The 21,754-nt window shown below is 37.9% G+C and overlaps 1 protein-coding gene across 1 annotated transcript in view; it reads right to left on the bottom strand.

The window, feature by feature from the left end:
* Window positions 1-5,038: 5,038 nt before the first annotated feature.
* The window catches only part of LOC126068353 (multidrug and toxin extrusion protein 2-like), an 89,835-nt gene continuing 73,119 nt past the window's right edge, over window positions 5,039-21,754 (bottom strand). Inside the window, 6 exon segments of the mRNA XM_049870843.1 lie at window positions 5,039-5,277; window positions 5,546-5,600; window positions 6,583-6,677; window positions 19,309-19,403; window positions 19,405-19,439; window positions 20,269-20,338. Coding sequence (XP_049726800.1) covers window positions 5,039-5,277; window positions 5,546-5,600; window positions 6,583-6,677; window positions 19,309-19,403; window positions 19,405-19,439; window positions 20,269-20,338 — 589 coding nt within the window.

Below are 21,754 nucleotides of genomic sequence, written 5' to 3' on the forward strand. Positions count from 1 at the left end.
TTTTTGATTACCTTTTCAATCTCTTCTTTTGTTATGGGTCTATTTAGTTGTTCTACTTCTGTTTGTGTTAGTTTAGGTAGGTAGTGTGTTTCTAGAAATTCATCCATTCTTCTAGGTTTTCAAATTTGTTAGAGTACAATTTTTCATAATAATCTGATATGATTCTTTTAATTTCAGTTGGGTCTGTTGTAGTATTGCCCATCTCACTTCTTATGCAGGTTATTTGCTTCCTCTCCTGTTTTTCTTTTGTCACTTTGGCCAATGGTTTATCAACTTTATTGATTTTTTTCAAAGTGCCAGCTTTTTGTCTTGTTAATTCTTTCAGTTGTTTTTCTGTTTTCTATTTCATTTAGTTCTGCCCTAATTTTTATTATTTGTTTTCTCCTGGTGCCTGACGGTTTCTTTTGTTGCTCTCTTTCTATTTGTTCAAGTTGTAGGGATAATTCTTTGATTTTGGCCCTTTCTTCTTTTTGGATGTGTGCATTTATTGATATAAGTTGACCTCTGAGCACTGCTTTCGCTGTGTCCCAAAGGTCCTGATAGGAAGTGTTTCCATTCTCATTGGATTCTATAAATTTCTTTATTCCATCCTTAATGTCTTCTATAACCCAGTCTTTTTTGAGCAGAGTATTGTTCAAAGTGTTTGATTTCTTTTCCCTGCTTTTTCAGTTATTGATTTTCAATTTTATGGTCAGAGAATATGCTTTATAATATTTCAGTGTTTTGGATTCTGCTGAGGCTTGCTTTATGACCTAATATGTGGTCTACTCTAGAGAATATTCCACGTGCACTAGAAAAGAAAGTATACTTGGTTGCTGTTGGGTGGAGTGTTCTGTATATGTCTATGAGGTCAAGTTGGTTGGTTGTGGCATTTAGATCTTTCATGTCTTTATTGAGCTTTTTTTCTGGATGCCCTGTCCTTCACTGAAAGTGGTGTGTTGAAGATTCCTACTATTATTGTGGAGCTGTCTATCTCACTTTTCAATGCAGATAGTGTTTATGTATCTTGCAGCCCTGTCATTGGGTGCATAAATATTTAATATGGTTATATCTTCTTGGTATGTTGTCCCTTTAATCATTGTATAGTGTCCTTCCTTATCTTTTATGATGGATTTAACTTTAAGGTGTATTTTGTCAGAAATTAATATTGCCACTCCTGCTCTGTTTTGATTGTTGTTTGCTTCATATATTTTTTTCCATCCTTTGGGTTTAGTTTGTTTGTGTCTCCAAGTCTAAGGTGTGTCTCTTGTAGACAGCATATAGACAGATTGTGTTTTTTAATCCATTCTGCCAATCTCTGTCTCTTTATTGCTGCCTTTAGCTCATTTCCATTCAGTGTAATTATGCACAGGTATGAATTTAGTGCTGTCATTATCAAGTCTTTTTTTGTGTGTTGTTGACAGTTTCTTTTTCCCACTTAATTGTATGTGCTGAGTAGATTATCTTCATATGTTGTCCTTTCTTCCTATTTGTTGTTGATTTTGTTTCTGTTGAGTCTCTATTTTTTTCTTGTATTTTATTTCGATGTGTAGGATAGTTTGTCTCCTTTGTGGTCACCTTATTATTTACCCGTATTTTTCTAAATTTAAACCTAACTTTTATTTTTTTGTATCGCTATATCTTCCTCTCCATATGGAAGATCTATGAGTACACTTCTTACTCCCTCTTTATTGTTCTAATGTTGTCTTCTTTTACATAATAACATCACTGTGACATTGTTTTGAGTGTTTTTTTATCTTGATTTATTTTTTTGATTTCCCTGTCTGGGTTGACTTCTGATTGCTCTGTCCAGTGTTCTAGTCTTAGGTCGATACCTGATATTATTGATTTTCTAACCAAAGAACTCCCTTTAGTATTTCTTGTAGTTTTGGTTTGGTTTTTACAAATCCCTAAACTTCTGTTTATCTGGAAAGGTCTTAATTTCACCTTCATATTTGAGAGACAGTTTTGCTGGATATATGATTCTTGGCTGGCAATTTTATTCATCCTATTGCCTTCTTGCCTGCATGGTTTCTGCCGATTAGTCCAAGCTTATTCTTATCAGCTCTCCTTTGTAGGTGACTTTTTGTTTATCCCTAGCTGCTCTTAAAATTCTCTTTATCTTTGGCTTTGGCAAGTTTGGTTATGTCTTGGTGACTTTCTTTTCAAATCTACCTCATGTGGAGTTTGCTGAGCATTTTGGATAGATATCTTCTCATCTTTTGCAATATCAGGACAATTTTCTGCCAACAATTCTCTCTGTATTTTCTGTTATCCCCCCCTGTTCTGGTACTCCAATCACTCGTAGGTTATTTGTCTTGATAGAGTCCCACATGATTTTTAAGTTTTCTTCATTTTTTAAAAATTCTTTTATCTGATATTTCTTCAAATATATTAGTGCCATGTTCTTTATCTTCAGGTTCAGAAATTTTGCCTTCCACTTGCTCAATTCTGCTCCTCTGACTTTCTATTGAGTTGTTTACTTCTCTAATTTTATTGTTAATCTTCTGAATTTCTGATTTCTGTCTGTCTCTGGATTTTTCCAGCTTATTAAATTTTTCAGTATGTTCCTGAATAATCTTTTTAATTTCTTCAATTCTTTCATCTGTGTCTTCCTTGGCTTGTTCTGCATATTGCCTCATTTCCTTCCTGGTGTCTTGAAGGGTTCTGTATATTAATCTTTTTGTATTCTGCCTCTGGTAATTCCAGGAAGGCACTTTCATCTAGAAGATACCTTGATTCTTTGTTTTGAGAGCTTTTTGAGGCGATCATGGCCTTTTTCTTTATGTGACTTGATATTGACTGTTGTCTCCAAGCCATCTATAAGTTATTGTATTAGTTTATTTTATGTTTGCTTACTGTGTCGTAGTTTCTTGCTTTGTTTTGTTTTGATATGCCCAAATGGGTTGCTTGAGTGAGCTAGATTATTTTTGCCTTTGGAGCTCTGACATCCTGTCCCCAGATGGCTAGAGGTGTTATCAGGTATATTGGTCTAGGAGCCCATGCACTTTTCTTGTAGGAATTCAGCTCAGGTGTCCAGGTAGCTGATCATCAAGTGTGTGGTATGGGCTCTGTCCTACAGTCTTAGAGGGGCAGGGGTGATTGGTGTAGTACTAGTTGCAGCAGGTGGTCATACTCTGAAAAAGGCAGGGGGCTGAGACTCATCCCCCACACGTCTCTGAGGAAAGCATGTCCCTGTTCCCTAGAGCGCACAGGTGGGTGGGTTCTGCAGACAGACCATGGGCATCCAATGTTTTTTGGTTCAAGGACTGGGAGGTACCAGTTATCCTTTGACCCCTATTGCTGGTGGCTGGGTGACCTGAGTGGAGGCACCAGTCTTTAGGACCCTGATGTGGGTAGGTGGGGGCCCTGTTTAATAGGCAAAGAGACGTCAAACATCAAACACCCACCTCTCTGCCACACAGCTGAAATGGTTGCAGTCTGCCAACAAGGGCCTAGTCTCCTGAAATAGGCCCACACAGGTCCATGCTGAGGGGAAAGTTACTCAAAGTCCATGGACCGTTTACGCCTGGACAGGAGCCGCTTCTGTCCTGAGCATGGCCAGTTTGTGGAGCTGGCAAATTATCTTTTCCCCCAGTTGTAAATTTATTCCTTCTCCAAGGCTGGGAGAATGGCTCTAGGTGCTCAACAGGCCTATCTCAGGCCCAGGGAAATCAGCTGCTGAAGCTGGCTTGGGAGCGGGGCAGAATGGGTGGTAAAATATATGCAAGTACTTAGCTTTTGCCAAGAGCATCGTTCTTCTCTGGTTCGGGAAGTGTGCATAGGCTGTGTGACTGGCTGTTTCTCTCTGAGGAAACTCTGGTGGCCAAACACTAGTACCGGCCCACTGCCGCTGCTCCTGGGAATGGTGCCTGAGGGCTCCCTGCGATTCAGATCCAGGAACTCCTCTCCGCTTCTGAACTGTCTCTTCCTCCCCCTGCCCCTCATTTCATTTTCTAAGCTTGCCTTTGATGGTCAGGGCTCCTAGCTTGTCATAAATATAATTGTTTCACTTGTTTTGTCGGGTCTTTGTTGTAAGAGGGCTTGCCAGAAGCATCTGTCTATTCTGCCATCTTAGCTCCGCCTCCTCTGTTTCGTCTCATTTTGAGTCATGCCACACAAGCAAATGAAGGTCCTAAAAGCTTGACTCCACCGATGTCATTAAGGTCTATTCTACTTCGAGGAGGCCGTTCTTCCCCAGTTGTCTTGATCACCTTCCAACCTTTCAGCACTGTATCAGACAATGTTCTGCTGCTATTTATAAGGTTTTCACTGGTTAATTCTTTTCAGAAGTAGACCACCGGGTCCTTCTTCCTGGTCTGTCTTAGTCTGGAAGCTCAGCTGAAACCTGTTCCCTGTGGGTGACACTGCTGGTATCTGAATACCAGTGGCATAGCTTCCAGCAACACAGCAACAGGAAAGCCCCCACAGTACAACAAACTGACAGACATGTGGGGGAGTTAATATGAAAGATGCCACAAAAAACTTGTTAAAAGGCAAAAAACTAATAGTTACTTTTCAGATTGATTGTATAGCCCCAAATAGTGTCAGGATATGTTTTAAATTTTTAAAGAGTTTATTTTATAAACTCAGATCTCCATCAGTCAAGATCCTGATCCTCCATCCATATGTTGTGGCCCTGTCCCTAACATACTTTCCACTGATCCCAGATACTGAGATAGGACCCAAACAGGCACTTAATACATACTCATAAGATTAAATATATTAACTGAGAAATACAAAAAAAAATTAGATCAGCAATATATACTTTATAGGGCTATGAACTGCTTTCCTGGAGTAAATTGGGGAAAATCAAATTTACATATTTAAAAAGCATGATAACATTTGGGAGAAAAGTTACTTAAAAGTATACCTTCTTTATCTATCTCTAATAGGATAGTGCAGTTTCTTGGAATAACCAAGAAAAAACATCACCAATGTCCTTTCCACCACAGTTGAAAACAGGACCATCATCCAAATGACAAGGTCACTTCTCATCTCTTATATGTGGCATATAATGATTATTTCTAGTTTTCAGGTTGGTAATAATTCTTCTATTTTAGCCACGGTCACTGAAAACTCTTATTAAAATTCCTGCTATGAGGATAGCAATAGCAATAGCTACAGCCATTCCATGATAGAAAATCAACTGCTTCACTGTCAAAGTATTCCCAATGGTGGACACTGAATACTGAGTGCTGGCTTCAAGTACCATCAGTTGGATGGTCTGGCTCTCTGGTCCGATAACATCAGGGAAAATCACCCCATTGGTTACTTCTCTTTCCAGCACAGGTGGTTCTGTTTGCAGAAATAACAGTGGGATAATTACTTATATACCATGTCAAGTAAAGGAACATTACTAAAGGTTATGCAAGAACACATTGTAAACAATGAAATTACATTGAAAACATTTCGTGGAAGAACCCAGAGTTAATCTCACATACTATTAGGGCAGAGACGAGTTTTATTGATCAAGAGAGTGGGATCTCATAAACTAAGCAATTCTGTCTACATTAAGTTTCGGTCTTTGTAAGAGAGAAATATAGTAGACAAGGTCTTCTGTTACCTGTTCTGGTAGGTATGGCCTCCTTAATCACTTTTAGCCCAGCTTGAACCTGTGCCTAAACACAAGTGTCACATTAGCAAATGAATTGTAAGTCAAATTAAGCTAGTACTCCTTTGTTAAAAAGTCAATTTAAAGCTACTGCTGAAACTATTGCTAAAGGATTATAATATCTAGCAAGTCTTTCTTGATCTTGTAAATGCCAAATGCCAGCAAAATATAACACCAGAAAGCTACTAGTCTCCCCTATGCTCAGCTAACAATGATAATGTGAAAAGCTACTTGTTAGTGTAATTGCAAATTTAATATAGTTTTTGCACTTATTCTCTTTAGTGTTCCTAAACACGGGTAAAACAAATAGTCTAAAGATAAATAGTATTATCATCTAATGGAGAGTTTATGGTCCAACTTAATGCCCTGTATACTTTATTCCCCAAAGGAGTCACCGGGTGGTGCAAATGTTAGGCATCGGACTACTAACCAAAAGGTTGGTGGTTCAAACCTACCCAGAAGAGCCTTGGAAGTAAGGCCTGGCTATCTGGTTCCTTCATAACCTTGAAAATCCGATGGAACAATTGTACTCTACACATACGGGGTCATCATGAATCATAATCTACTCAATAGCAACTAACAATATGCCTTATTCTCTTAATAAATCAAACTGAAGGTAGAAAAGATATAATACATCCCAATTAGGCAAATCAAAAGGCATTTGAAAACTAAAAGGTGGTCAAAACTTAGACCGTAACAATTTATGTATCTAAACTCATTCTACGTCTCATTAATAACCCCTCCCATAAGGCAGCCTCCCACCCATCTAATCTCAAGTCTCAATGCAATAGAAAGGGCTCATAATTCAACACACAGATCCCCAATCAGTCAAGATCCTGATCCTCCATCCATATGTTGTGGCCCTGTCCCTAACATACTTTCCCTTTCCACTGATCCCAGATACTTAACATGTTGCTTTTTAGTACACCATGGACAAAAAAAAAAAAAAAAGCCTTAAAAACAGTTAACAAATCATGAGTCACTGTTACTTGCTCTGCAGTTCTTTTCCAGTTTGCCCTCAAAATGTACACCAAATGCAAAAGCACTTGAAAGACGACACCAATTACCAATCCAGACCACAGGCCTGTGGGTGTAAAAGGAATAGCACATTTTAGATTTTCTTCAATTCTATTCCCAGTATCACTAAAATTCTTCCATAACTACTGTATCTACAACGTAAAGTTTCAATTAAATTAACTTCCTTAAATTTTTAGGTAATTACAGACCAGGGATTAGACTCAAGTTTACCATTGTGCTATCAATGGCAATCAATCGATCGATTAATAGATAATACAAAAACACCCTCCAAACTGTTTAGTGCTTATATGTTGATTTAATAAATATTTGCTGGCTTTGTGCGTGTGTGCGTGCATGCCAAGTATTGTTTTAAGCGCTAGACATACAGAATTGAACAGGTACACAAGGTGGTTGCCCTCATGGGGCTTATATTCCAGTGGGGGCAGACAAACAATAAACAAGGAAACATAATAATCTCAAAGAGTGATCAGTGCTGAAGGGTACTGTAGAAGATATTTTAAATAAGTTGGTTAGGAGGGCCTCTCTGAGGTGGAAACCTGTGTGGTGAGGAGCCAGCCATAGGAAGCTGCAGGGAAGGGCATTCCAGGCAGAGGGCAGAGGAGGACTAGTTTGTGAGTGGGAGGAACAGAGAAGCCAATGTGGATGGAGCCCTATGAGCTCCTAGATGAAGGGGAGTGTGCAGGAGATGACGTCCGAGAAGCTGACGACATGGGGACATGGGAGCCAGGGAAGGATTTAGCCTTTATTCTAACTTTAGTGGGAATCCACTGAAGGGTTTTAGACTGAGGTGTGTGTTCACATATGTGAGACCTGATATTTAAAAAAGCTCACTCTGAAAATAATCACTCCAGCTGCTGTATGGAAAACACTATTGAGGATACAAGACTACTCCATAAAAGAATATGTACATAATGCCTATTTACTTATGAGAAGAAATTATTTTTAACCTCTTAAACATATCAATTTATAAATGGCTATGATTTAAAAAAAGGAAATTAACAGTTGTTGGCAGGAATGTGGAGAAATTGGAACCCTCATCCACTGCTGCTGGGAATGCAAAATAGTACGAATACTGTGGAAAAGAGTTTGATGGTTCTTCAAAAAGTCAAACACAGAACCATAGGACCCAGCAACCCCAATCCCAGAAGAACTCAAAGCAGGAAGACAAACAAAAATCTGTACACCAATGTTCACTGCAGACTGCTCACAACAGCCAAAAGGTGGAAATAGCAGAAATGTCCATTGCCAGATGAATGGATAAACAAAATGTGGTATATACATAAAATGGAGAATTATGCAGCTGTAAAGAGGAACAAAATTCTGATGCATGCCACAACATGGCTGAACCTTGAAAACATTATGCTGAGTGAAATACGTCAGTCACAAAAGGACAGATACTGTATGATCCCACTTACATGAAATAGGCAAATATATAGAGATCAAAGTTTATTAGCGGTTACATGGGGATGGAGGAAGAGCGAAGAGGGGAGTCAGTGCTTAGGGGACACTGAGTTTCTGTAAATGGTGGTAGGATAATTTGGAAAAGGATATTGGTGATGGGTGCACAACATGATGAATACTATCAATGTCATGGAATTATACATGCAAAATTGTTGAATTGGCAAAAACGGTTATATATTTTATTTTGTTATATATATTTTACCACGCACACAAAAAAAGATTTATGTGCCAACAATTTCACAAAAAACCAAGCTGTTTACTTAGGCTAGGCTTGTAATAGGCTGGAAATTGGGAATTAATTAGTCCACTGGCCCCACTGGCAAAGACACACCAAGGCTAGCCCTCACATATACTCCCAGCAATAAAACAAAACAGTTTAGAAGTAGACAGATGGAGAGATTATACCCTTTGTTCAAGTAACTCCACTCCTAGGTATCTAGCCAGAGGAAAGATTTAGAAATATTGTTAATAATTCGTATACCTGGGATGCTCATCACAACATTATTTATAAAGAAGCAATTTATATATCCAATATTAAGGAAGGATTAAATAAATGAGACAAGAAAATACTATATATATATATATATATATATATAGTTACTAAAAATCATGTATTTTGACAATTACCAGGTATCAGCTGCCATCAAGTCAGTGTCCAAGTAGAATTCTCTAGGGTTTTCAGAAACTAGTTTTTTGGAAGTAGATCACCAGGCCTTTCTTTCAAGGTACTTCTGGGTGGACTTGAACTGCCAGCCTTTCAGTTAGCAGCCAAGTGCATTAACCATTTGCACCACCCAGGGGACTCCATTTGACAATTACACGGGTAAAATTATATATCCAGTATAGCCCCAAGTTTGTGAATAATAACAAAAAAAACTGAAATAAAATACATTGAAATGTTGATAGTTTTTATATCTGAGGAGTAAAATTAAAGGTGACTTTAATTATTGTCTTTATATTTTTCTACTTTTGCCTAAATTTTCCATAATGTTAATTTATTACTTTAGTAATTTCAAAATACTATTTAAGGAGGTGGGGCCCAGATGGCAGAAGAGTCAGATGCTTCCTGTCGTCCCTCTTAAAACAAAGACCTGAGAAAACAAGTGAATTTACTATATGACAATTTAGGAACCCTAATCATCAAAAAAAAAAAAAAAAAATTTTTTTTTTTTTAATCATCAAAGACTCATATAGGGTTGCTATGAATCGGAATCAACTCAATGGCAGCGGGTTTTGGGTTTAATCATCAAAGAAAAACCTGAAGAATTGGACTGAGTGGCAGGTGGAAGGAGGGACAATTCCAAAGCAGTGGAAACAGGAAACTACAGATTTTAGATTCACTAGTATCTTGCTAGCTGAGTCTGCACAGCACACATGGGCTAAGGCAAGCAGCAACATTCCAAGCTGAGGCCCACCATATCTGTAGCGAATCTGCATACACCTCTAGAACCAAACAGGAATGACATCAAAACTGTGAAAGCTAAGTGCAAGCTCTCAACCTACTGCACACGCTGGCAAAATAACCCCTTCACCTCCCCAGAGCTTCACAGTGGAGACACCAGTCCTGCAGCATTCAACGATGCCACACCCCCTAAGCCCAGAACCCAGGGCTGGTCAGGAGGCCCTGCCCCTTTGCCCAGCCACTGGCATACAGGATCCGTGGACTTGCAGTGCCCCTCACCCCTGCCCAGCTCTTCTGGGCCAATTGAACACCGCACACGCTTATTTTTGTTTATGCCCTTATTAGCATAAAATTGCAGGGCATACACCTGAAGCCCATTTTCACCTGCAGCAGTGAAGGGATAGCTGCAGATCTGTGACATTGGACACCACTCTGTCCCCTAGGAAGGGGCCTCACCTACCCACATCAGGGATCTGAGGGCCAGCAGTACCACCCACTCCATCTAGCTGCCCATGACAGGTGTTTGAGAATTAGTGGTACCTCCCAATCCCTCCAGCCAATGACACCGGGAGCCCAAGGACTGGCTGCACTATCTCCCGCCCAACTACGTGCTCCAGGGGGCAGGGAAATGACCTTCATCCAGGTATCTGGGGGGCAGCCATCAGCCCCCTGCCTTGCCCCACACATCACTCCCCACTGCCACCAGGCACTTGTGCCTGCTCTGAACACCCCACACAGCCTTGCCTGCCTGGGACTGTAGTTGAGAGTCTGTACCACACACTTGGTGACCGATGACCCAGACACTTGTGGGACAAGTGTGGCTCCAGCAAGAGACCAAAATAAAGAACCAGAAAACCTTCCAGAAAAAGATAAGGCAATGGAACTACCTGTGAAAAAATTAAAAAGACTAATATACAGAGCTCGCCAAGAGATCAGAAAAGAGATCAGGCAAAACTCAGACCAAGCCAATGAACACATAGGCAAAGCAATAGAAGAATTCAGGAAAACAGTACAAGAAAAAAAAAAAAGAATAAATAGACTGCTAGAAACCATACACAGACAGCAACTAGAAATCAAAAAGATTAACAATAAAATTTGAGAATTAGATAACTCAATAGAAGGTCATAGGAGCAGAAATGAGTCAATGGAAGTTAGAATTAGTGAAAGTGAAGATAAATCCTTTGACACAAATTTGAGGAAAAATCAGAAAAGAGAATTAAAAAAAAAAAGAGAGAGAGAAAAATCCTAAGAATTATGTGGGATACTATCAAGAGGGAAAAACCTACGAGGGATTGGAGTACCAGAACGGGGGGGATAACAGAAAACACAGAATTATTGAAGATTTGTTGGCAGAAAATTCCTTAATATCATGAAAGATGAGAAGATATCTTATCCAAGAAGCTCAATGAACTCCAAACAGGGCAGACCCCAAAAGAAAGTCACCAAGACACATCATAATCAAACTTGCCAAAACTAAAGACAAAGAAGAATCTTGGGAGTGGCTAGGAATAAAGGAAAAGTCAACTACAAAGGAGAACCAATAAGACTAAGCTCTGATTTCTCAGCAGAAACCATGCAGGCAAGAAGGCAACAGGATGACATATATAAAGCCTTAAAGGAAAAAAATTGCCATCCAAGAATTATATATCCAGCAAAATTGTCCCTCAAATACAATGATGACATTAGGTCATTTTCAGATGAACAAGAATTAAGGGAATATGTAAAAATGAGACCAAAATTATAAGAAATATTAGAAGGAGTCCTTCAGTTAGAGAATCAACAACCTAAGACCACAATCCAAGACTAGGACACAGGACAGATCCACCCAGACAGGTAATTCTCAAAAACAAACCAAAGCAAAAAGACTGAAAACAGGGAATCAGAAACATCAGTATGTAAACGATGACACCTTAAAACCAAAAAGAGGAAATAAACAGTGTAGTTAGAACTTCCATATGGAAAGGAAGTTAAGGCAGTATCGAGAAATAAAAGACTGGTTTAAACTTAGAAAAATAAAGGTAAATTTCAAGGTAACCACAAAGGAAGCTAACAAACCTACCCATCAAAATAAAAAAGAAGAAAAACATAGACTCAGCAAACACAAAATCAACAATAAAGAAAGAGATGAAAAAAAAATACATAAACAAAAAGAACTCAGCCCAGAAAATTAAGCCAGAACAAAGAAACTGTCAACATCACACACACACAAAAAAAATCAAAACTGCAACAGGAAACGCATACCTATCAATAATTATAGTGAATGTAAAGGGCCTAAATGCACCAGTAAAAAGACACTGAGTGGCAGAATGGATAAAAAAACACGACTCGTCTATATGCTATGTTCTCCCTGTTAGCGAGCTCTCTCCCTTACCCTCTCAAGCATTTTTAAAAAGTTGAGTTTGTTTGAGATTACTACCAGTTATTTTTAAAACTTTCTAGCACAAATAGAAAAATAAATGGTATTCACCCATACCAAAAAAAAAAGTTTTTTTAAAACATCTGAGCACCTACTGTGTATAGGAGCAAGAAACAGTTTAGTGGACAAAGAGGGAAATTTGATGTGTCAGTTATCATAGAGGAGCTTATAGTCTGAGAGGGGAGAGGATTTTTAATTTTTTTTTTTTAAGAGTAAAGTTGAAATGTAATAGCCCATTAGCTCATTAAGGGGCTCTTTCTAGTTGGTTAAATGGTGTTTTCCCAGTGTCTATCAGAGTGTTTGGCATAAATGAGACAATAATAAACAACTGGCAGTTCTGTATCTGACAGATGGGTGGTGGCTATGCATGAGGTGCACTGACCGAGAATTGAACCTGGGTCTCTGTCAACAAAGGCAAGAATTCTACCACTGAACCACCGCTGCCCCCAAAATGTCTGGCAAGCACCTGGAAACATACAGTGTAGGAAAACAGGCATGAGGTCAGGACCAGAGATGGAGATCTGGGAGCCACTGGTGCTGAGGAGTGAGGCTCTGAGATTTTTCTAGGGAAAGCACACAGGAGAAAAACAAAAGGATTATATTCTGACCCTTGTTGAAAGCCTACATTTCAAGGGCAGAAAGTTGAAGAAGAGCCAAGGACCATCAGAGAGGAACAAAAACTAAGAGAATAAAGTGTGAGCTCTCAAAAGACAGGGACCTTGCCTATTTATATCACCAGATCTAACACAGCACACGGCCTGACATAAAATAGATACTCAACACATGTTTGTTTGTTAAATGAATAAGGGAATCATGAAACCCAAAGAGAGAGGACCAACATGCATACTAGTTACAAGGGTCGCTCTGAAGTCAAACTATCTGGGTTTGAATCCTGCCCTACTACTTACTACCAGTGGGATGCTGAACAAGCTACTCAACCTCTTTGGGTTTTAGTCTCTTCATGTATTAAATGGAGCTAATGGGAGATTATATTTTATGTAGTTATCATAAATGTAAAAGAGGTAATGTGCATAAAGGCCTTAGCATATTTCTGACAAAAGCTCTTTATGAGTATTATTTCACATCCTATAAATTTAAGCTATTAAATTGTTCACTTAAAAATAAAAGAACTGAAGAAAAATATTAAAAGATTGTTAAAATCCTATGTAGAAGTCCTAGCAAGAGCAATTAGGCAAGAAAAAGAAATAAAAGGCATCAAAATTAAAAAAGAATAGATAAAACTGTATCTACTTGTAGGTAACATGATCCTATATATAGAAATCCCCAAAGAATCCATAAGAACACTACTAGGGCTAATCAGTGAATTCAGCAAAGGTGCACAGTACAAGATCAACACACAAAAATCAGCTGTGTTTCTATACATCAGCAATGAACATCTGAAAAGGAAATTAAGAAAACAATCCCATTTACAATAACATCTATAACAATAAAATATCTAGGAATAAATTTAACTAAGAGTGAAAGACTAGTAAATTAAAAACAAATTAACTGCCTAAAGAAATTAAAATCAGTTGCCGTCAAGTCAATTCGGACTCATAGTGACCCTATAGGACAGAGTAGAACTGCCCCATAGGGTTTCCCAGTCTGCAATCTTATGGAAGCGGACTACCACATCTTTCTCCTGTGGAGCAGCTGGTAAGTTCAAACTGCTGACCTTGTGGTTAGCAGCCAAGCGCTTAACCGCTGTCATGAGGTCTCCTTGAAAGAAATGAGGTTAGTAGAAAGATATCCTGTGTTCATGAATTGGAAGACTTAATATTGTTAAGATGGCCAAAAAAAAAAAAAAACCCGTTGACATCGAGTTGATTCCAACTCATACAGGACAAAGTAGAACTGCCCCACAGCGTTTTCAAGGAGCAGCTGGTGGATTTGAATTGCCAACCTTTTGGTTAGCAGCCAATCTCTTAACCACTATTGCCACCAGGGCTCTGTTAAGATGGGAATACTACCCAAAGTAATCTACAGATTTAATATAATCCCAATTCTAATTTTTTTTTTTTGTTGCCGTGGAAATGAAAAAGCTGATCCTCAAATTTATGTGGAATTACAAGGGGCCCTAAATAGCCAAAACAATAATGGAAAAGAAGAACAAAGTTGGAGAACTCATATTTCTCGATTTTAAAATTTACTACAAAGCTACAGCAATCAAAATGGTGTAGTACTGGAAAAGCAAAGAAGTTTCCTGAATACAACCAAAAGCTTCTAAGGCCAAAGTAGCAGGGATGGGGGTCTGGGAACCATGGTTTCAGGGGACATCTAGGTCAATAGGCATAACAAAATGTACTAAGAAAACGTTCTGCATCCTACTTTGGTTAGAGGCATCGGGGGTCTTAAACGCTAGCAAGCAGCCATCTAAGATGCATTAATTGGTCTCAACCCACCTGGAGCAAAGGAGAATGAAGAACACCAAAGACATATGGTAAAGATGAGCCCAAGAGACAGAGAGGGTCACATAAACCAGAGACTCCATCTGCCTGAGACCAGAAGAACTAGATGGTGCCTGGCTACCACCAATCACTGCCCTGAAGGGGAACACAACAGAGAATCCCTGGTGGAGCAGGAGAACAGTGGGATGCAGATGTCAAATTCTCGTAAAAAGACCAGGCTTAGTGGTCTGAGACTGGAGGGACCCTGGAGGTCGTGGTCCCCAGACCCTTTGCCAGCCCAAGATTGGAACCACTCCCGAAGCCAACTTTCCAGACAGGGATTGGGCTGGACTATAAGATAATGATACTGGTTAGGAGTGAGCTTCTTGGCTCAAGTAGATACATGAGACTAGGTAGGCAACTCCTGTCTGGAGGCTAGATGAGAAGGAAGAGGGGAACAGGAGCTGGTTGAATGGATATGGGGAATACAGGATGGAAAGGAGGAATGTGCTGTCTCATTAGGATGAGGGCAGCCAGGAGTACATAGCAAAGTGTGTATAACTATCTGTATGAGAGACTGACTTGTAGACTTTCATTTAAAGCACAATAAATAAATAAATAAATAAATTTAAAAATATGGTGTGGTACTGGCATAAGGATAGGCATATAGACCAATGGAATAGAGTTGAGAGTTCAGAAATAAACTCAAACATCTATGGCCAACTGATTTTCTACAAGGGTGCCAAGAACATTCAATGGTCTTGATCCTTCAACAAATGGTGCTAGGACAAGTGGATCTCCACATGCAAAAGAATGAATTTGGACTCCTACGTCACACCAGCTACAAAAATTAACTTGAAATGGATTAATAACATAAATATAAGAGCTAATACTATAAAATTCTTAGAAAAAAACCATAGAGGTAAATGTTACCTTAGCTTTGATAATGGATTCTTAGATATGACATCAAAAGCACAAGAGATAAAAGAAAAAAATAGATATATTGAATTTCATCAAAATTAAAAAACTTTTGTGCATGAAAAGAATTTCCCAAGAGAGTGAAGCGACAACCTACAGAATGCAGAACATATCAGCAAATCATATATTGGATAAGGGTCTAGTATTTAGAGTATATAAAGAAGTCTTACACTAACTCTACAAAAAGACAAACAACCCAGTTTAAAAATAGGCAAAAAACTTGAAAAGACATTCCTCCAAACAAGATAAATGAATGGCCAACAAACACATGAAAGATGCTCAACATCACTAGTCATCAAGGAAATGCAAATCAAAACCACAGTGAGATACCACTTCACACTCATAAGGATGGCTATAAAAAAAAAAAAGTAAATCCGGAAAATCAAGTGTTGGCAAGGATGTGGAGAAATGGAAACCTTCTTGCACTGCTAGTGGATGTGTGAAATGGTGCAGCCACTGTGGAAAACAGTTTGGCAGTTTTTCAAAGTTAAACACAGAAATACCATGTGACCCAGCAAATCCACTCCTAGGTACTTACACAAAAGAAGTGAAAGCAGGTATTGAAAAACAAAACAAAAAAACCCTCGTGCACAAATGTTCATAGCAGCACTATTCACAATTGTCAAAAGGTAGAAACAACCCAAATGTCCATTAACAGATGAATGGATAAACAAAATGTGGTCTATACACACAATGGAATATTACTCAGCCATAAAGAGATACAAAGTTCTGACCCATGCTACGACATGGATGTACCTTGAAATCATTATTCTGAGTGAAATGTCAGACACAAAAGGACAAATATTTCATGATTTTGCTTACGTGAAATATCTAGAAGGGCAAATCCATAGACACGAAAGTTTATTAGTGGTTACCAGAGGCTTGGGGGAAGAGGGTATTGCGTAAGGGGCACTAAGTTTCTGTTTGGGGTGATGTAAAACTCTGGGAATGGACAGTGATGATGGCTACACAACACGATGAAAGTAACTGATGTCACTGAATTACACACTTAAATATGGTAAATATTTTGTTATGCATATTTTAAAACCAAGCTGCTGCCATCGAGTCGATTCTGGCTCATAATGACCCTATTCGACAGAGTAGAGCTGCCCCATAGGGTTTCCAAGGAGTGGCTGGTGGATTCAAACTGCCGACTCTTTGGTTAGCAGCTGAGCTCTTAACTACTGTGCCACCAGGGCTCCACAATAAGACTTAAAAAAAAAAAAGAAAGAAATGAAGTACTAATGCATGCCACAATATGCGTGAATATGGAAAACATTATGCTCAGTGAAAGAAGCCAGACACAAAAGGCCGTGTACTGTGTGATTTCATTTAAATGAAATATCCAGAACAGGCAAATTCAGAAAAACAGAAAGTGAATTAGTGGTGTCCGTAGCTGGTGGGGAGAATGAAACTGAGAATGACTGCTCAGTAGATATAGAGCTTCCTTTTAAGGAGATGAAAATGTTTTGGAACTTGGCAGAGGTGGGTCACATAACATTGTGAACATACTAAATGTTACTGAAGTGTATACTTTAACATGGCTAATTTTATATTTTGTTAATTTTACCTAAAATAAAAGAGCTCTGACAAGCTGAATAACCCAACAGAAAAATGGACGAAGTATATGAGCAGATAATTCACAAGAATAATTATTAAAACAAGGAGACATCATTTTTGTTGCTGAAATATAAAAGTGTGATAGTGCTCAGTGTTAGTCTGGGCTTGGGAAATGGATATGCTTATTCATTTCTCATGGAAATGTAAATTTATCCAATTTTTTTGGAGGATAATCAATAACCCAACAATTCTGTATATATCAAAATTTAAAATGGGAATGCCCTTTGAAATAACAGTTCTATATCTGAGAATTTATTCTAAAGAAAGACAAATATCCACAAAGATATATATACAAGGCATGTTCATGGCAGCATTATTTATAACTGCAAAAAGCTATGTATTCATTAAAAGGGGAGTTGATTAGATTATAGCATAATGGAATTCTGTGGGGCCATTATAAAATATAAGATCAATCATATTATGTATTAACACTGAAAAATGTCTGTGATACATCTTCAAGTAAAATAAATGGGTTATAGAGCAGAACGTATAGTAAAAGTAGATTATATTAAATGTACTTAATGTTTAATATATTATGGCTAGAGATGGGTTTAAAAACTTAGAAAAATACATGACAGATAATTCAATTATCTCTGAGAACTACAAGGACACTTTCATATTCTTAGAGCTGGTGGCATGTCTTACAAAAAAGCATTTCTGTGACAAGACAATTTGATTTAGAAATATGTATATACAGAATATAGACTTTTCACCCAATTTGATAGCTACGTTACTAATTATACCTTAATATACACTCAATAAATGCATTTGAATTGCCTTTTATATATATATCAGGATATGTCTAAGTTTTGTTATTATTTCCAACTGACTTTTTGAATGAAGCTAAATTTGAGAGTGATACAGAGATAAACAATCAGTAAAAAGCTTTTAACAATGCTAAGAACATTCCAGAAAGCAGGTTACTGATTTATATGATAACCTAAAAGTGTCAGGAAAGGAGTCCACTTTTTATGACAGCAGAAGAGAACAAACAGTTCAAAAGCCCAAGGCAGACGGTGGTCTCCAGGAGCACCAAATACGAACAGTTTTAGGAACTATTTTTACAGTGGTTTAATTAAGAACCAGGATTAGAAATGGAACAACCAGAACGGAAATGATGAGAATGTTCACGCACTTTGAAGAACATAACCAATGTCACTGAACAATTTGTGTAGAAATTGTTAAATGCGGACCTAAACTGCTGTGTAAACCTTCACTGAAAACACAGTAAAATATTATTTAAAACAGAATTAGACTTGGTTTCTTGTTGATTTTAAAATATACATACTTATTGTACAGTCATACTCATCCAGAGAAAAGTATTGCTAATTTTTGCTAAATTGCATTTTAGGTTTGATCACATCACTCTTTTGCCTAAAAGTCTTCAGTGATCCCCACTTACTCTCAGGATAACATCCAAATTCCTAAATGGACTCTAGGCTGGCATGGTCTATTCACCTGTCACCAGCCTCAACCCTTTCTTCCCATTGCTTGAACTACTGGGAACCCCACAGGCCTTTGATTATGCTGCTGTCTCGGTCAGATACACTACTTTTGCTTACTTCATCTACTCATCTTTCAGGTCTGAGCTAGTCCAGGACCTGAGCTGTCCTGGCAGCCTTAGACGTTCCCTACAATCTATTACAGGCACTCACAGCACTGTTCTCTTCTGCAGTCCTTCACATAAATATAACTGAGTAATTATGCCATTAATTACTTAATCTTGGTCTCATCCTGAGGGCAGGGATCATGTATATTTTGTTCAGTACTGTATCTCCAGTGTATTTGTACAAAGTGGGCACAGAATAAATATTTGTGGAGAGAGTAATTCTCCCTCAATTTAGAAATCATAATGTATATATGATTTTGTAATAAAAATAAGAAATGTTGCCCCTATACTACACACTTAGGTTGCTTTCATTTGGTAGCTATTATTAACAATTCTGCTATGAAACTCAGAAGAAAGGCCTGGTGATCTACTTCTAAAAAATCAGCCATTGAAAACCCTACGGAGCACAGTTCTAGTCTGACACATATGGGGTCACTGTGAGTTGGCTAAATGGTAACTGTTTTTGTTTTATTTTGTTTTGATAATGAAACTATTTGTACATATTTTTTCCTTCTTCTCTGATGCTTCCTAAGGAGAGATAACCTATAATTGGATACTGTGTACCAAAAGTTGTGAAATTTTAAGAAGGAATTACATCAAATGTCTTGAGTTTACTGAGAAGTCTGGAGGAAATCTGAAAACATTTCTTAAGCTAGAAGACTAAAATCTTAAAGATGCAAGGACTCAAATTCTTGCATACTTTGATTCCTGTTTCACAGAGGTGACTTTCCAGTCAATTGCTTTATATCAGTTTAATATGACAAGTGAGATTTGAGGTGAGTCACTGAGAAATCAGACACATACCTACTATCCCAAGTTTAGCAGCTAACATCAGAGATATTCCGATGGGCAAACCAAAAACATAATAACCAACAGCATTCAAGACAGCACCAATTTTGTTTTCCTGTACCTCTCAGGATTCCACCACAGGCACCCTAAGGAAAGGAAAACCAAACCCAATATCGCATCATGTCAAGTTCAGAATACTATATTAACACTTCACAATTTTGAATATGGTCAAAATAGCTCTCTCTCAAAACAGGCACAGCACCTAATGTAAGAGATAAAAGAAAACATTTGGCTTCTAAGCTTATGTTAGCAACAACAACAACAAAACTATAGCTGTTTTCATCAGAAATCCATCAGGCAATATTATTTAAGTCTCTGACTATTTAAAAATACTCTGTAAAAGCAAATAGTTAAGATGTAGAAATTACCGAGTTGGTAAAGATTCTGTTGTGCATATTTGCACCACAAAAAAAAAAAAAAAAAAAAACCACGTTTGTTACAAAAAGAATTAGAAGTCATATGGACAGTAATCTCTACAGAAATCAGCCTGATACCATGGTTGAAAATATTAACAATAATGGGCTTCACTAATCAGAGCCGGGCAGTGCTCTAAGTTCTCTGTTCTAAAAAATGAAATCCCAGATATTTAATTAAAAACCTAGAAACACAAAACAAATTTTGCAATATATATATATAAACCAAATAAACCAAATCTGTTGCCCTTGAGTTGATGCCGACTTATAGCAACCCTATAGGACAGAGTAGAACTGCCCCCATAGAGTTTCCAAGGAGCGCCTGGTGGATGTGAACTGCCAACCCTTTGCTTAGCAGCCATAGCACTTAACCACTACGCCATCAGGGTTTCCATATATATATATATATATATATATATATACACACACACACACACACATACATATACATATATATATATATATATTAAAAAAAAACAGTAAAATCACTCCAAATACTCACTCCAATTGCATCAAACAGATGAAAGGGAGCAAATATAGGCATCACTTGGCTCACAAGGGTAATTACCTCTCTGTTGGAGGAAAAGAAAATAGTAATCCAAAATTCACAAGGGTAATTATCTCTCTGTTGGAGGAAAAGAAAATAGTAATCCAAAATTATGTTTTAGTGGAGTACTAATTAAATATTGATCTGACAAACTTGATGAGTAGAGTCAATTCAATCAAAATAGTTAATTTCCTTTTTGACAAAGTAAACATAAGAAAACTCCACTAATTAGATTTTATTAAGTTAGAATGTAGGTTAAAAGGGATATGGGCTAGGCTGACTCAGTAGAGGACAGTTCTTAAAGTTTTGTTATGGGTATACACACTGAGGCCCGAGAGAAAAAAAAAAGCAGGTTTCCTACCGTGTATAGGAATCTTCCTCTTTATATGGAAGTTGTCATGGGTTGCATTATGTCCCCCCAAAAATGTGTGTATCAGTTTGGCTGGGCCATGATTCCCAGTATCGTATGACTGTCCTCCATTTTGTAATTTACCTCACCTGTATTGTATATTGTCTTTCCCTCCACCAAAAATAGTTCTTGTCTACTATCTAATTAGTGAATACCCCTCTCCCTCCCTCCCTCCCCACCCTCATAACCATCAAAGACTATTTTCTTCTCTATTTAAACTATTTCTTGAGTTCTTATAAGAGTGGTCTTATACAATATTTGTCCTTTTGCAACTGATGAATTGCACTCAGCATAATGCCTTCCAGAGTCCTCCATGTTATGAAATGTTTCACGGATTCATCATTGTTCTTTACCAATGCATAGTATTCCATTGCATGAATATACCATAATTTATTTATGTATTCATCCATTGATGGGCACTTTGGTTGCTTCCAGCTTTTTGCTATTGTAAACAGTGCTGCAATGAAAATGGGTATGCATATATCTGTTTGTGTAAAGGCTCTTATTTCTCTAGGATATATTCCAAGGAGTGGAACTGCCAGATCGTATGGTAGTTCTATTTCTAGCTTTTTAAGGAAGCACCAAATCCATTTCCAATTGGTTGTACCATTTTATATTCCCACCAGCAGTGTATAAGTGTTCCAGTCTCTCCACAACTTCTCCAACATTTATTATTTTGTGTTTTTTTAATTAACACCAGCCTTGTTGGAGTGAGATGGTATCTCATTGTAGTTTTGCGTTTCTCTAATGGCTAATCCTGAGCAATTCCTCATGTATCTGTTAGCTCAGGCAAATGTTTTAGTTATTGCCGTCTGAAGTGATGGGTATGAGTTGGAGCAAACAACATACTGACCAAAAGTCTTGGGAGAAAGACTAGGGAAGCTAGTGCTGCCCAGAAACTTAAATAATTAAAGTAAAATGATTCCTGTCCAGTGGAATGGGTGTTAGATGTGTTTACTCCCTCTATTGAATCCCCCCTTTTCCACATGGCACCATTCTCTAAGATCTGAAAGTGAACCAAGCCTGGCTTCT

The sequence above is a fragment of the Elephas maximus genome, chromosome 2, assembly GCF_024166365.1.
Source record: "Elephas maximus indicus isolate mEleMax1 chromosome 2, mEleMax1 primary haplotype, whole genome shotgun sequence".
NCBI classification, from domain to species: Eukaryota; Metazoa; Chordata; class Mammalia; order Proboscidea; family Elephantidae; genus Elephas; species Elephas maximus.